General features: G+C 45.2%; 1 protein-coding gene across 22 annotated transcripts in view; it reads right to left on the minus strand.

Annotated features, from left to right (window-relative positions):
- The window catches only part of tbc1d7 (TBC1 domain family, member 7), a 104903-nt gene that overhangs the window by 22132 nt on the left and 65170 nt on the right, over nt 1-17601 (minus strand). For all 22 annotated transcript variants that reach the window (XM_078240870.1, XM_078240956.1, XM_078240962.1 and 19 more), the window contains one exon: nt 2112-2257. In XM_078240870.1, the coding sequence (XP_078096996.1) occupies nt 2112-2257 (146 nt within the window). The remainder of the gene's footprint in view (nt 1-2111; nt 2258-17601) is intronic.

Raw genomic sequence — 17601 nt, forward strand, 5'->3', positions numbered from 1 at the left:
ACTGATGTATGAGACACCAAGGTTTTGCTAAGTTTCCACCTCTCCAATTTACACCCATTCAAATAATAATCAGCCTTCCTATCATTGCTATCGAAGTGGATAACCTCACATTTATCCACATTATACTGCATCTGCCATGTATATGCCCACTCACTCACCTGTTCAAACCACGCAGAAGCATCTCTGCATCCTCCTTACAATTCACCCTCTCCCCCAACTTTGTATCATCTGCAAACTTGGAGATAATACTTTTAGTTCCCTCTCCCAAATCATTATACAGAATGTGAACAGTTGGGATCACAGCACAGACCCATGTAATACCCCACTAGTCACTGCCTGCCAATCAGAAAAAGACCCATTTATGCCAACTCTTTCCTTCCTATCTGCTAACCAGTTTTCTATTCATCCCAGGACACTACCAGATTTTATTTATTTTAGTTGATTCAAATGCCACCATCTGCCATGGTGGGATTCAAACCCGGATCCCCAGAGCATTTCCTGGCCACAGTGGCATATGTTTGGGAATGAGTTGCCCTTGGAGTCCTCAACATCATCTCTAGACCCCATGAAGTCTCTTGACATCAGGTCAAATATAAGCAAGGAAATTCTTCTCCATCCTCCCTCCCCAGTCTGATGAATCTGTACTCCTTCATGTTGAAGGCCACTTGGAGAGGGCACTGAAGCTGGAAAAGGTGCAGAATGTCAGTACAAATAAAGACCTTTTGGCCCATCTGTGCCATCCGTCAAGCACCTATCTATCCTAATCCCATTTTCCAGCACTTGTAGGCTATGGCATTTCAAGTGCTCGTCTAAATGCTAAACGAGAGTTATTAGTCCAGTGACAATACCAGTGCGCCACTGCCTCCCCACCTCCTGACTTCCTAAAGACTGTCTGCAAGGTCCAAGTCAGGAATGTGATGGAACACTTATCTGGATGAATGCAGCTCCAACAACAGTCAAAGAAACTTGACACTATCAAGGAGAAAGCAGTCCGCTTGATCGGTACCCATCAACCAACGATGCACAGTGACAGCAGTGTACATGATCTACAAGATGCACTGCGGGAACTCACCAAGATTCCTGAGACAGAAATTGCTAAACCCATGACTTCCTACCATCTAAAAGGGCAAAAGGATACATGGGAAAACCACCACCTGGAAGTTCTCCAAGTCACTCACCATCCTGACCTGGAAATATATTGCCTTTCCTTCACTGTCGCTGGAACAAAATCCTGGAGCTCCCTGGAGCACTATGGGTCTACTTACACCAGATGGACTTCAGCAGTTCAACGAGGCATATATCTTCTCAAGGGAAAGTATTGGGGGTAATAAATGTTGACCTAGGCAGCGAAGCCCACATCCCATGAACAAATGTATCATGGAAAGATAGTCAATCATCCAGTCGCCCACTAAGTCACATTCCATCTTGACTCGGAACTAACAAGGGTACTCTTTCTTTGTTCACAGAATCAAAATCCTGGAACATCTCTGAGGAAGAGTTATATGGACTCACAAGACAAATAAGTTTCACACCAGATGGTGCTGGATATAAAATTGACTACCAAGGAAATGTATCATCCAAACTTGATCCAGGAGTTTATGGGTTCAAGCCACACTCCAGGACTTTTACACCTAATCCAAACTTCAGTGTAGTTTTTAGGGACTGCTGGATTATCAGAGATGCCTTCTTACAAGCAAGGCATTACAGATACCATCATAAACTTAGGTCAGCATTAAAAGATTGTATGACACTTTTTTTAAAAGCAGAACTCCTGGTCAATAATGCTCCCTTAATTGCCACCAACAAGAATTAAGTGGTCATTTATCGCATGGCTATTTATGGGATTTTGCTAAGTAAAAACTGGCTACCTCACTTGACAGCAATGGTTGTACGTCAAAGAGAATTTCTTGGTTTATAAAACATGACTATCTTTCAAGAACAGGATAGCATTGGACAGTACATGGATTTTCTCATGAAATAGAAGCTAATCACAATGTCATTGGCAAACTTCACCATTCCACCCATAAAACCACCTATTTAATGCAGTATATCAATTCATTTTTATTATAAATGAAGGTACATTATAATTACTAATGTAACAGAACACCTACCTTTGAAGGCTGGATTCAGGTAGACAGCCTGCAAAACACTGCATGAACCACAAGTCATAGGGGAGCTTACTCATTGCTAAGCATGTCTTGAGGTGAGTGAGGAGTTTGCTGTCTTCCAAATTCAGGTAATGTTCAAGGCTCTTTGGCTGCTCGATTGATTAAAGACAAATACACATTCTCAATCATTAATCTTTTCATGGCATGGTTTTATGGCAAAGGAGGATACATTAGGAATACTGTTCCAAGTTATTATTTCTCCTTAAAATACCATTTGATACAAGAACTAAATTTCTGTTTGTATGTAAATGATTCCCTGTATGAAACAGTGAAGTGAACAAACTGCAGGTAATCAAAGAAATCACAAAAGAGCCATGACTTAATATGCTTATATTCAAAATATTACTATAATAGAGCAATATTTAATGAATTCAGCTCATTGTCATATTAGGAGCAAAGAGAGTGTTAAAGTGAAAAATTCAGCACCAGTTGGAGTCTTCAGAGCCATAGAAAAGCTTAAGCACAGAAAGAGGCCATTCAGCCCATCAAAGAACAAAGAATAATACAGCACAGGAACAGGCCCTTAGGCCCTCCAAGCCCGCGCCGCTCCCTGGTCCAAACTAGACCATTTTTTTGCATCCCTCCATTCCCACTCCGTTCATGTGGCTATCTAGATAAGTCTTAAACGTTCCCAGTGTGTTCGCCTCCACCACCTTGCCCGGCAGCGCATTCCAGGCCCCCACCTCCCTCTGTGTAAAATACGTCCTTCTGATATCCGTGTTAAACCTCCCCCCCTTCACCTTGAACCTATGACCCCTCGTGAACGTAACCACCGACCTGGGAAAAAGCTTCCCACCGTTCACCCTATCTATGCCTTTCATAATTTTATACACCTCTATTAGGTCACCCCTCATCCTCCGTCTTTCCAGTGAGAACAACCCCAGTTTACCCAATCTCTCCTCATAACTAAGCCCCTCCATACCAGGCAACATCCTGGTAAACCTCCTCTGCACTCTCTCTAAAGCCTCCACGTCCTTCTGGTAGTGTGGTGACCAGAACTGGACGCAGTATTCCAAATGCGGCCAAACCAACGTTCTATACAACTGCAACATCAGACCCCACCTTTTATACTCTATGCCCCGTCCTATAAAGGCAAGCATGCCATATGCCTTATTCACTACCTTCTCCACCTGTGACGTCACCTTCAAGGATCTGTGGACTTGCACACCCAGGTCCCTCTGCGTATCTACACCCTTTATGGTTCTGCCATTTATCGTATAGCTCCCCCCTATGTTATTTCTACCAAAATGCATCACTTCGCATTTATCTGGATTGAACTCCATCTGCCATTTCTTTGCCCAAATTCCCAGCCTATCTATATCCTTCTGTAGCCTCTGACAATGCTCCTCACTATCTACAAGTCCAGCCATTTTCGTGTCGTCCGCAAACTTATTGATCACCCCAGTTACAGCACCTTCCAGATCGTTTATATAAATCACAAACAGCAGAGGTCCCAATACAGAGCCCTGCGGAACACCACTAGTCACAGGCATCGAGCCGGAAAAAGACCCTTCCACTACCACCCTCTGTCTTCTGTGACCAAGATGTGGAGATGCCGGCGTTGGACTGGGGTAAACACAGTAAGAAGTTTAACAACACCAGGTTAAAGTCCAACAGGGTTATTTGGTAGCAAAAGCCACACAAGCTTTCAAAGAACAAAGAACAACACAGCACAGGAACAGGCCCTTCGGCCCTCCAAGCCCGCGCCGCTCCCTGGTCCAAACTAGACCATTCTTTTGTATCCCTCCATTCCCACTCCGTTCATATGGCTGTCTAGATAAGTCTTAAACGTTCCCAGTGTGTCCGCCTCCACCACCTTGCCTGGCAGCGCATTCCAGGCCCCCACCACCCTCTGTGTAAAATATGTCCGTCTGATATCTGTATTAAACCTCCCCCCCCTTCACCTTGAACCTATGACCCCTCGTGAACGTCACCACCGACCTGGGGAGCTCCAAGCCCCTTCTTCAGGTGAGTGGGAATTCTGTTCACAAACAGAGCATATAAAGACACAAACTCAATTTACATGAATAATGGTTGGAATGCGAATACTTACAGCTAATCAAGTCTTTAAGAAACAAAACAACGTGAGTGGAGAGAGCATCAAGACAGGCTAAAAAGATGTGTATTGTCTCCAGACAAGACAGCCAGTGAAACTCTGCAGGCCCAGGCAACTGTGGGGGTTACAAATAGTGTGACATGAACCCAATATCCCGGTTGAGGCCGTCCTTGTGTGTGCGGAACTTGGCTATCAGTTTCTGCTCAGTGACTCTGCGCCGTCGTGTGTCGCGAAGGCCGCCTTGGAGAACGCTTACCCGAATATCAGAGGCCGAATGCCCGTGACCGCTGAAGTGTTGGGGAGCACTTCAGCGGTCACGGGCATTCGGCCTCTGATATTCGGGTAAGCGTTCTCCAAGGCGGCCTTCGCGACACACGACGGCGCAGAGTCGCTGAGCAGAAACTGATAGCCAAGTTCCGCACACACGAGGACAGCCTCAACCGGGATATTGGGTTCATGTCACACTATTTGTAACCCCCACAGTTGCCTGGGCCTGCAGAGTTTCACTGGCTGTCTTGTCTGGAGACAATGCACATCTTTTTAGCCTGTCTTGATGCTCTCTCCACTCACGTTGTTTTGTTTCTTAAAGACTTGATTAGCTGTAAGTATTCGCATTCCAACCATTATTCATGTAAATTGAGTTTGTGTCTTTATATGCTCTGTTTGTGAACAGAATTCCCACTCACCTGAAGAAGGGGCTTGGAGCTCCGAAAGCTTGTGTGGCTTTTGCTACCAAATAAACCTGTTGGACTTTAACCTGGTGTTGTTAAACTTTTTTCTGTGACCAAGCCAGTTCTCCACCCATCTCGCCACCTTTATCCCATGAGATCCAACCTTTTGCACCAACCTACCATGAGGGACTTTGTCAAACGCTTTACTAAAGTCCATATAGACGACATCCACGGCCCTTCCCTCGTCAACCATCCTAGTCACTTCTTCAAAAAACTCCACCAGGTTAGTGAGGCATGACCTCCCTCTCACAAAACCATGCTGACTATCGTTAATGAGTTTAGAAACATAGAAAAATTACAGCATAAAACATGCCCTTCGGCCCCACAAGTTGTGCCGAACATATCCCTACCTTTTAGGCCTACCTATAACCCTCCATCCTATTAAGTCCCATGTACTCATCCAGGAATCTCTTAAAAGACCCTATTGAGTTTGCCTCCACCACCACTGACGGCAGCTAATTCCACTCGCCCACCACCCTCTGTATGAAAAACTTCCCCCTAACATTTCCCCTGTACCTACCCCCCAGCACCTTAAACCTGTGTCCTCTCGTAGCAGCCATTTCCACCCTGGGAAAAAGCCTCTGAGAGTCCACCCGATCTATGCCTCTCAACATCTTATATACCACTACTGGGTCTTCTCTCATCCTACGTCACTCCAAGGAGAAAAGACCGAGCTCCCTCAGCCTATCCTCATAAGGCATGCCACTCAATCCAGACAACATCCTTGTAAATCTCCTCTGCACCCTTTCAATCTTTTCCACATCCTTCCTGTAATGAGGCGACCAGAACTGAGCACAGTACTCCAAGTGGGGTCTGACGAGCGTCTTATATAGCTGCATCATTATCCCCGGACTCCTAAACTCAATCCCTCGATTGATAAAGGCCAGCACACCATACGCCTTCTTAACCACCTCCTCCACTTGCGAGGCCGATTTTAGAGTCCTATGGACCCGGACCCCAAGGTTCCTCTGATCCTCTACCGTACTAAGAGTCTTTCCCTTTATATTGTACTCCTTCATCCCATTTGACCTGCCAAAATGGACCACGACACATTTATCTGGGTTGAAGTCCATCTGCCACTTCTCCGCCCAGTCTTACATCCTATCTATGTCCCTCTGTAACTTCTGACATCCCTCCAGACTATCCACAACCCCACCAACCTTCGTGTCGTCGGCAAACTTACCAACCCATCCCTCCACTTCCTCATCCAGGTCATTTATGAAAATGACAAACAGCAAGGGTCCCAGAACAGATCCCTGGGGCACACCACTGGTGACCGACCTCCATTTAGAAAAAGACCCATCTCTACCCACTCTCTGCCTCCTTTGGGCAAGCCAGTTCTGGATCCACAGGGCAGCAGCCCCTTGGATCCCATGCCCTCTCATTATTCCTTTCTAAATGCACATACATCCTATCTCTAAGAATGCTCTCCAACAACTTCCCCACCACAGACGTCAAGCTCACCGGCCTATAATTTCCCAGGTTATCCTTCCTACTCTTCTTAAATAACGGGACCACATTAGCTATCCTCCAATCCTCTGGGACCTCACTTGTGTCAGTGACGAGACAAAGATTTGCGTCAGAGGCCCAGCGATTTCATCTCCCGTCTCCCTGAGCAGCCTTGGATAGATTCCATCAGGCCCTGGGGATTTGTCAGTCTTTATATTCTCTAAAAAACCTAACACTTCCTTCCTTGTAATGGAGATTTTCTCCAACGGGTCAACACTCCCCTCCGAGACACTCCCAGTCAACACATCCCTCTCCTTTGTGAATACCGACGCAAAGTATTCATTTAGGATCTCCTCTACTTCTTTGGGCTCTAAGCATAATTCCCCACTTTTGTCCCGGAGAGGTCCGATTTTTTCCCTGACAACCCTTTTGTTCCTAACGTATGAATAAAATGCCTTGGGATTCTCCTTGATCCTGTCTGCCAAGGACATTTCGTGACCCCTTTTTGCCCTTCTAATTCCTCGTTTGAGTTCTTTCCTACTTTCTTTGTACTCCTCCAGAGCTCCCTCTGTTTTTAGCTGCCTGTATCTAACGTACGCCTCTCTTTTCTTTTTGACCAGTCCCTCAATTTCCCTGGTTATCCACGGTTCTCGAATCCTACCCTTCTTATACTTTTTTACAGGCACATGCCTATCCTGCAGCCCTAACAACTGTTCCTTAAAAGACTCCCACATGCCAGATGTGGATTTACCCTCAAACAGCCTCTCCCAATCAACAGCTGCCAATTTCTGCCTAATCCCACTAAAGTTAGCCTTCCCCCAATCCAACACCTTACTCTTGGGACACCACTCATCCTTTTCCATCACTATCCTAAAGCTAACAGAATTGTGGTCACTATTTGCCACATGTTCCCCTACCGAAACTTTGAAGACCTGACCGGGCTCATTCCCCAGTACTAGGTCCAGTATAGCCCCCTTTCTAGTCGGGCTATCTACATATTGTTCCAAAGCACCTTCCTGTACGCATTTTACAAATTCCTCCCCATTCAGGCTCGCAGTCCTACATGATTTCCAGTCTATACCAGGGAAATTAAAGTCTCCCACTACAACAACCCTATTTTTCCTGCACCTAGACATTATCTCCTGACATATCCGTTCTTCCACTCCCCTTGGGCTGTTGGGGGGCCTGTAGTACACCCCCAACATAGTGACTGCACCCTTCCTGTTTCTGAGCTTCACCCACAGTGACTCGTTACGCGACCCCTCTGAATTGTCCTCCCTCTGCACCGCTGTAATATGCTCTCTAGCTAATACTGCTACTCCCCCAACTCTTTTGGCCCCTCCTCTGTCTCGCCTAAAACATTTGTATCCCGGAATATTCAGCTGCCGGTCCTGTCCCTCTTTCAACCAAGTCTCTGTCACCGCAACCACATCCAAATTCCTCGTAAGCATTAAGGCCCTAAGTTCGTCTGTCTTACCTGCTGCGCTCCTTGCATTGAAGTAGATGCACACCAGACCTCCAGGCCCAGTGAGGTCATCCTCCCCGAGAGTGCTCTTCCTCTTTGCCAACCTTGTCCTGGCCCCAAGCTCGTCCCCAGCCTCTACACTTGTAGACATAATTTTTTGAGCCTCACCCCCCTGCCATATTAGTTTAAACACACCCGAACTGCACCAGCAAAACTCCCAGCCAGGATAGTCGTGCCTTTCCAATTTAGTTGTGACCCGTCCTTCTTGTACAGGTGCCAACCTCTCTTGAAAAATTCCCAGTGATCCAGGAATATGAAGCCCTCCCTCCTGGACCAGTCCTTTAGCCAAGCGTTCAATTGTACTATCTCCCTATTGATAGCCTCACTGGCCCTAGGCATTGGGAGCAGCCCAGAGATTGCCATCCTGGAGGCCCTACTTTTTAGCCTATTTCCCAACTCCCTGAATTGCTCTCGTAGGATCCCCCTGATCTTCCTATCTACGTCATTTGCACCAATGTGTACAATGACATCCGTTTCTTTATCCTCCCCTTTTAATATGCCTCCTATCCGCTCGGAGACGTCCAGTATCCCAGCACCAGGTAGGCAGACTACCATCTGGAGTCCTGTTCGCACCCACAGAATTGCCTGTCCGTGCCTCTAACCGACACGTCCCCCACCACTATTGCTCTCCTAATCCCTCTCTTTCCCTTCCGGGCCACAGAGCCTGACTCTGTGCCAGTGACCTGGTCACTGTGGCTTATCCTTGGAGAGTCATCCTCCTCCACACTATCCAAAATATACCTGTTTTGGAGGGGAACAACCACAGGTGACCCCTCCACTAATTGCTCACTCCCCTCCCCTCTCACACCTGTCGCCGAGCCCTTCCTATTATGAGAGACAGCCACTGGAATACTCTCTGGTACGTTACCCTTATGACCTTTACTCCTCCTAACTGTGACCCACGTGTCTTCCCCCTGGGGCCCCGGTGTAACTACTTGCCTATAACTCATGTCTATTTGTCTCTCATTCTCCCTGACTAGACTAAGGTCATCAAGCCGCTGCTCCAGTTCCCATCATGTCTATGCCAGCCAAAACAGAAACTAACTATTCATTTTAGGGAGGAACAGTGGCATAGTGGTTAGCACTGCTGCCTCACAGTGCCAGGGATGAGGGTTCAATTCTGGCCTTGGGTGACTGTCTATGTGGAGTTTGCACATTCCCCCAGTGTCTGTGTGGGTTTCCTCCTGTGCTCCGGTTTCCTCACACACTCCAAAGATGTGCGAATTAAGTGGATTGGCCATGGTAAATTGTCCCTTAGTGTCAGGGGGATTAGAAGGGTAAATACATGGGGTTACAGGGATAGGGTGGGATTGTTGTCGGTGCAGAATCAATGGGCCGAATGGCCTCCATGTACATTGCAAAGATTCTATGACGATGATTTCAATCCCACTTTCCAGCACTTGGTCTAGAGCTTGCAGGTTACAGCAATGCAGATCCAGATATATTTTAAATGAGCTGAGTATTTCAGCCTCAAACAGCAATTCGGGCAGTGAATTACAAATGCCATAAGACCATAAGGCATAGGAGCAGAATTAGGCCACTCGGCCCATCGGGTCTGCTCCACCATTCAATCATGGCTGATATTTTTATCATCCCCATTCTCCTGCCTTTCCCCCATAACCCCGATCCCTTTATTAACCAAGAACCTATCTATCTATCTCTGTATTAAAGACACTCAATGACCTGGCCTCCACAGCCTTCTGCGACAAAGAATTCCACAGATTCACCACTCTCTGGCTGAAGAAATTCCTCCTCATCTCTGTTTTAAAGGATCGTCCCTTTAGTCTGAGGTTGTGCCCTCTGGTTCTAGTTTTTCCTACTAGTGGAACATCCTCTCCATGTCCATTCTATCCAGGCCTCGCTGTATCCTGTAAGTTTCAATAAGATCCCCCTCATCCTTCTAAACTCCAACTAGTACAGACCCAGAGTCCTCAATCGTTCGTCATACGACAAGTTCTTCATTCCAGGATCATTCTTGTGAACCTCCTCCGGACTCCTTCCAAGGCTAGCACATCCTACCTTAGATACAGGGCCCAAAACTGCTCACAATACTCCAAATGGGGTCTGACCAGAGCCTTCTACAGCCTCAGAAGTACATTCCTGTTTTTGTATTCTAGCCCTCTCGGCATGAATGCTAACATTGCATTTGCCTTCCTAACTGCCGACTGAACCTGCACGTTAACCTTAAGAGAATCTTGAACAAGGACTCCCAAGTACCTTTGTGCTTCTGATTTACTAAGCATTTCCCCATTTAGAAAATAGTCTATGCCTCCATTCCTCCTTCCAAAGTGCATAACCTCACACTTTTCCAAATTGTATTCCATCTGCCACTTCTTTACCTACGCTACTAGCCTGTCCAAGTCCTTCTGCAGCCCCCCTGCTTCCTCAATACTACCTATCCCTCTACACATCTTTGTATGATCTGCAAACTTAGTGACAGTGCCTTCAGTTCCTTGTTCCAAATCGTTAATGTATATTGTGAAAAGTTGTGGTCCCAGCACCGACCCCTGAGGCACGCCACTCGTCACCAGCTGCCATCCTGAAAAAGACCCCCTTATCCCCACTCTCTGTCTTTGGCGAGTGAACCAATCCTCTATCCATGCCAGGATCTTATTCGTAACACCATGGGCTCGTAGTCTCCTATGCCGCACCTTGTCAAAGGCCTTCTGGAAATCTAAATAAACCACATCCACTGGTTCTCCTTTATCTAACTTTCCTTGTTAACTCCTCAAAGAACTCGAACAGATTTGTCAGACATGATTTCCCCTTGACGAAGCCTGCTCAGTCCTGCACTTCAAGTACTCCACAATCTCATCTTTAATAACGGACTCTAAAATCTTGCCAATGACCAAAGTCAGGATAACAGCCCTATAATTTCCCGTCTGCTGCCTCCCTCCTTTCTTAAACAGCGGTGTTACATTAGCTACTTTCCAGTCCTCTGAGACCCTCCCTGCCTCCAGTATTTCCTGAAAGATCACCACCAATGCCTCCACAATTTCCTCAGCTGTCTCTTTTAGAAACCTGGGGTGTAGTCCATCCGGTCCAGATGAGTTATCTACCTTCAGACCTTTCAGTTTCCCCAGAACCTTCTCCTTCATGATGCCACTACACTCACCTGTGCCCCCTGATTTCCCACTAGTGCCTTCCACCGTGAAGACGTATGCAAAATAACTATTCAGTTCCTCTGCCATTTCTTTGTTTCCTATTATTACTTCTCCAACCTCATTTTCCAGTGGTTCAATGTCTATTTTTATATATTGAAAAAAACTCTTCCTATCTTCTTTTATATTATTAGCTAGCTTACACTCATATTTCATCTTCTCCCCCTTATTGCTTTTTTAGTTGTCCTCTCCTCTTCTCGCTTTTAAAGGCTTCCCAATCCTCTGGCTCCCCACTAACCTCGCCACTTCGTATGCTTTTTCTTTTGCTTTTATGCTGTCCTTGACGTCCCTCGTCAGCCATGTTTCTCCTCCGTCAGGAGGGGAGAAACATGCCTCCTCCCCTTAGCATGTTTCCTCCTCCTCGGGATGAATTTCTGTTGCGTCTCCCGAATAACCCCCAAAAACTCCTGCCATTGCTGTTCCACTGTCTTTCCTGCTAGGCTCCCTTTCTAATCAACTCTGGCCAGCTCCTCCATCATGTCTTTGTAGTTATCTTTATTTAATTGTAATACCATTACATCTGATTCCAGCTTCTCCCTCGCAAACTGCAGGGCAAATTCTATCTTATTGTGGTCACTGCTCCCTAAGGGTTCCTTCACCTCAAGTTCCGTAATCAAGTCTGCCTCATTACACATCACCAAATCCAGAATTGCCTGTTCCCTAGTAGGCTGTCATAAGCTGCTCCAAAAAACCACCTCTTAGACATTCCACAAATTCCTTTTCTTGGGATCCACTACCTACCTGATTTTCCCAGTCCACCTGCATATTGAAGTCCCCCCATGATTGTTGTAATATTGCCTTTTTTATATGCCTTTTCTATCTCCTGATTTATTTTCTGCTTCAAATCCTGACTACTGCTAGGGGGCCTGTACATAACTCCCATCAGCTCCCCCCCTCCCCGCCACCCACTATTTAGTTTAAAAGCCCTACCTACAGCCCTAGTTATATGATTCGCTAGGACTCTGGTCCCAGCATGATTCAGATGAAGACCGTCCCATCGGAACAGATCCCTTCTTCCCCAATACTGGTGCCACTGATTTTCCCAGTTCACCTGCATGAGTGCATATTGAATTCAAACCCATTCCTCCCGCACCAATCTTTGACCACGCATTTACCTCCTTAATCTGATTGATCCTGTGCCAATTAGCTCGTGGCTCAGGTAGTAATCCAGAAATCATTACCTTTTTGGTTCTGCTTTTCAATTTAGCTCCTAGCTGTTCATACTCCCTTAGCAGAACCTCTGTTCCTGTTCTACCTATGTCATTGGTACCTACGTGGACCACAACAACTGGATCTTTACCTTCCCGCTCCAAGTTCCATGACTACCTCCTGAAAATATTTTCCCTCATGTTCCCTCTCATCCTTCTTCCTATCATCTTAAATCTGGTAAAGGAACTTTCATCTTGGAGAAATGGGACTTTCCTGACTACTCTATCTAGGCCCATCAATTTTGGATAACTCAGTTAGGTCACTGTGATGATAGAGTGTTATTTGATATATTTCACGTTTAAGGTAGTTTCTTTAAGAGGCAGTGTTTTGTTACAGGAGTCAATTTATCTGGGAAAACATGCAGCTGAAGCTAAGAATGCTGTCTAATAATTGATTTTTGCTTGGAATGTGTTACTTTGTAGAGTTAATAGACCTTTTGTATATTTAAGTTCTCCTGGGATTTTAGACTAGGTATACAGAGTCATGCAAGTTTTGATTAGGTTGATTGATAGGAACAGAGTCCCTATCAAGCTTTGATAAAGGGTCATCTGGACTCGAAATGTCAGCTCTTTTCTTTCCTTACAGATGCTGCCAGTCCTGCTGAGATTTTCCAGCATATTCTCTTTTGGTTTCAGATTCCAACATCCGCAATAATTTGCATTTATTATATGTAGTAGATCCATAGTTAAGGAACAAATGGCATCTTTTGTAAGCAGAATCTGGAGTCCCACACAATTTGTTATCTACTTGTGCCAGGTACTTCAATATCAAACTAGCTTAAATGGATACTAGAGGGGAAGGATCCAGTCATGATAATCCACTTTGGGAACAATAACACTGGAAAGAGTAGGCACAAGGTCTTGCTTGAAGAGTACCCGAAACCAGAAACTTAATAAAAGGACAGACGTTCAAGGATTATAACATCAATATTATTACCTACAAACAGGAATAAACAGGTTAGGGAGGTAAACAAGTCAGAGTTGCATAGGGAAGAGGTCACTAGCACCTATATGAGACAGGAAAGAAATTTGGCCCAAATAAGCATTCTTTATATAAATGCATTGAGGAAAAGGAACAAATGGTAACCATAATGAAAACGTGTGTTCAAGATGGTCAGGACTGGGAATTAAATATCTCAGGTTATAAGATCTACAGGAAAGATAAAGTTTTAGTTTATTGATTAGTGTCACAAGTAGGCTTACATTAACACTACAATGAAATTACTGTGAAAATCCCCTAGTCACCACACTCCAGCGCCTGTTCAGGTACACTGAGGGAGAATTTAGCATGGCCAATGCATCTAACAGATGCAGCTTCGGACTGTGGGGGGAAACCGGAGCACCCAGAGGAAACCCATGCAGACATGGGGAGAACAATGAAGTTACTGTGAAAATCCCCTAGTCACCACACTCCAGCGCCTGTTCAGGTACATTGAGGGAGAATTTAGCATGGCCAATGCACCTAACAGATGCAGCTTCGGACTGTGGGAGGAAACTGGAGCACCCAGAGGAAACCCATGCAGACACAGGGAGAACGTGCAGACTCTGACAGGCAGTGACCCAAGCCGGGAATCGAACCCAAGTTTCTGGCGCTGTGAGGCAACAGTGCTACCCACTATGCCGTCCCATGGGAAATGCTAGAGGAGGGATTGCCTGAACGATTAAGGATGAAGTCACTTCAATGATGACAGAGAATGAGAGGGAAGCAGCAGAGTAGTCTAAAACTAGAGGGCATAGGTTTAAGGTGAGAGGGGAGAGATACAAAAGTATACAGAGGGGCAATTTTTTCACACACAGGGTGGTGAGTGTCTGGAACCAGCTGCCAGAGTAGTAGTAGAGGCGGGTACAATTTTGTCTTTTAAAAGGCATTTAGACAGTTACATGGGTAAGAAGATATAGAGAGATATGGGCCAAATGCAGGCAATTGGGACTAGCTTAGGGCTTTAAAAAAAAGGCAGCATGGACAAGTTGGGCCGAAGGGCCTGTTCCATGCTGTAAACCTCTATGACTCTAGGAGATGTAATGCTTAGAAAGGTCTTGAGGTTGTAGCAGGAGTTACAAGTCCCCTGATAATAGCTGTAAAGTGGTAGCTTTTATAAATGCTGAGATTGGACAAGCCTGTAGCAAAGGCAGAGTGAATTTAATGAGGTATTTTAATTTTTAGATAGACTAGCACACGTTGGAAATTTATTAAATTTCTTCAGTTTGCCGAGGATAGTTTTCCACAGCAGTATATCCAAGAATCAACAAACAAGAAGGTCACATTAAATTCACTAACAAGTAATGAGTCAGACTTAGAGATCAGCCTGATAGTTTGCGGACATTTATCCAAAAGTGATCAAAATATGGTTGAGTTCAATGAGTGTGCACTTGAAAGGGAGAAAGATGCAACATAAAAGATAGGAGCAGGAGGCGGCCATTTGGCCCTTACAACCTGCTCCACCATTTATTATAATCATGGCTGATCATCCAACTCAATAGCCTAATCCTGCTTTTTCCCCATAATCTTTGATCCCATTCGCCCCAAGTGCCATATCCAGCCGCCTCTTGAATACATTCAATTTTTTGGCATCAACTACTTCCTGTGGTAAAGAATTCCACAGGCTCACCACTCTTTGGGTTAAGAAATGTCTCCTCACCTTCGTCCTAAATGTTCTACTCTGAATCACCAGGCTGTGACTTTGAGTTCTGGTCTCCCCCACCATTGGGAATATCCTCCCTGCATCTACCCTGACTAGTCCTGTTAGAATTTTATAAATCTCTATGAGATCCCACCTCATTTGTCTGAACTCCAGTGAAAACAATCCTAACCTAGTCAATCTCTCCTCATACATCAGTGCGCCCATCCCCGGAATCATCCTGGTAAACCTGCGCTGCACTCCCTCGAGAGCAAGAACATCCTTCCTCAGAAAAGGAGACCAAAACGGCACACAATACTCAAGGTGTGGTCTCACCAAGGCCCTGTATAATTGCAACAACACATCCCTGCTCCTCTACTCAAAACCTCTCACAATGAAGGTCAACATACCATTTGCCTTCTTTACCATCTGCTCCACCTGCATGCTTACCTTCAGTGACTGGTGCACAAAGATACCCAGGTCCCACTGCACACACCCTTCTCCCAATTTACAGCCATTCAGGTAGTAATCTGCCTTCTTGTTTTTGCTTCCAAAGTGAATAACCTCACATTTATCCAAATTATACTGCATCTGCCATTGATTTGCCCACTCACCCAACCTGTCCAAATCATTCTGAAGGATCTCTGTACGCTCATCACAGTTCACCCTCCCACATAACTTGATATCATCTGCAAACTTCGAGATGTTACATTTTATTCCCTGATCCAAATCAATATATATTGTGAATAGCTGGGGTCCCACCACCGATCCCTGTGGCACCCCACTAGTTACGCCTGCCAATTTGAAAAGCACCCATTAATGCCTACTCTGTTTCCTCTCTGCCAACCAGTTTCCTATTCATCTTAATACACTTCCCCAATCCCATGCACTTTAATCTTGCACGATAATCTCTTATACGGGACTTTGTCAAATGCTTTCTGAAAGTCCAAATATACCACATCTACTGGCTCCCCCTTGTCCACTCTACTAGTTACATTTTCAAACAGATTTGTCAAGCATGATTTCTCCTTCATAAATCCATGCTGACTTTGTCTGATTCTGCCACTGCTTTGTAAATGCTCTGCTATAAAGTCCTTGATAATGGATTCGAGAATTTTCCCCACTACCGATGTTAAGCTTACTGGTCTATAATTCCCTGTTTTCTCTCTACCTCCCTTTTTGAATATTGAAGTGACATTAGCTACCCTCCAATCTGCAGGGACTGTTCCAGAGTCTATAGAATCCTGGAAGATGAACACCAATAAGAACATAAGAACATAAGAAATAGGAGCAGGAGTAGGCCATCTAGCCCCTCGAGCCTGCCCCGCCATTCAATAAGATCATGGCTGATCTGAAGTGAATCAGTTCCACTTACCCGCCTGCTCCCCATAACCCTTAATTCCCTTACCGATCAGAAATCCATCTATCCGTGACTTAAACATATTCAACGAGGTAGCCTCCACCACTTCAGTGGGCAGAGAATTCCAGAGATTCACCACCCTCTGAGAGAAGAAGTTCCTCCTCAACTCTGTCCTAAACTGACCCCCCTTTATTTTGAAGCTGTGCCCTCTAGGTTTGGTTTCCTTTCTAAGTGGAAAGAATCTCTCCACTTCTACCCTATCCAGCCCCTTCATTATCTTATATGCCTCTATAAGATCACCCCTCAGCCTTCTAAACTCCAACGAGTACAAACCTAATCTGCTCAATCTCTCCTCATAATCTACACCCCTCATCTCCGGTATCAACCTGGTGAACCTTCTCTGCACTCCCTCCAAGGTCAATATATCCTTTCGCAAGTAAGGGGACCAAAACTGCACACAGTATTCCAGCTGCGACCTCACCAATGCCTTGTACAGATGCAGCAAGACTTTTCTGCAATTATATTCTATCCCCCTCGCAATAAATGCCAACATCCCATTTGCCTTCTTGATCACCTGTTGTACTTGCAGACTGAGTTTTTGCGACTCATGCACAAGGACCCCCAGGGTCCCTTTGCACAGTAGCATGTTGTAATTTTTTTCCATTTAAATAATAATCCAATTTGCTATTATTTCTTCCAAAGTGAATAATGCAGCCACTATTCCTAGAGCCACTTCCTTAAGTACTCTGGGATATATATTATCAGTCCATGGGGATTTATCCGCCTTCAATCCCATCAATTTCCCCAACACCATTTCTCTACTAATATTGATCTCACTCAGCTCTTCCCTCTCACTAAATCTTGCATTCTCCAACATTTTTGGCATCTGATTTGTGTCCTCTTTGTGACCGAATCAAAGTGTGTATTCAGTTGCTCGACCATTTCTTTGTCCCCATTATACATTCCCTCGTTTCTGTCTGTCGGGGACCTACATTTGTCTCCACCAATCTCTTTCTCTTCACATATCTAGAGAAACTCTTAGTGTCAGTCTTTATGTTCTCTGCAAGTTTACTTTCGTATTGTATTTTCCCCATCTTAATCAATCCCTTGGTCCTTCTTTGCTGAATTCTAAACTGCTCCCAACCCTCAGACCTATTATTTTTCTTGGCCAATCTGTATGCTTCTTCTTTAGATCGGATACTCTCTCTAATTTCCTTTGTAAGCCATGGATTGGCCCTCTTACCCATTTTGCTTTTGTGCCAGACAGAAATAAACAGTTGCTGCAGTTCCCCCATGCATTCCTCGAATGTTTGCCATTGCCTATC

This window comes from Mustelus asterias, chromosome 2 (genome assembly GCF_964213995.1).
Source record: "Mustelus asterias chromosome 2, sMusAst1.hap1.1, whole genome shotgun sequence".
Classification (NCBI taxonomy): Eukaryota; Metazoa; Chordata; class Chondrichthyes; order Carcharhiniformes; family Triakidae; genus Mustelus; species Mustelus asterias.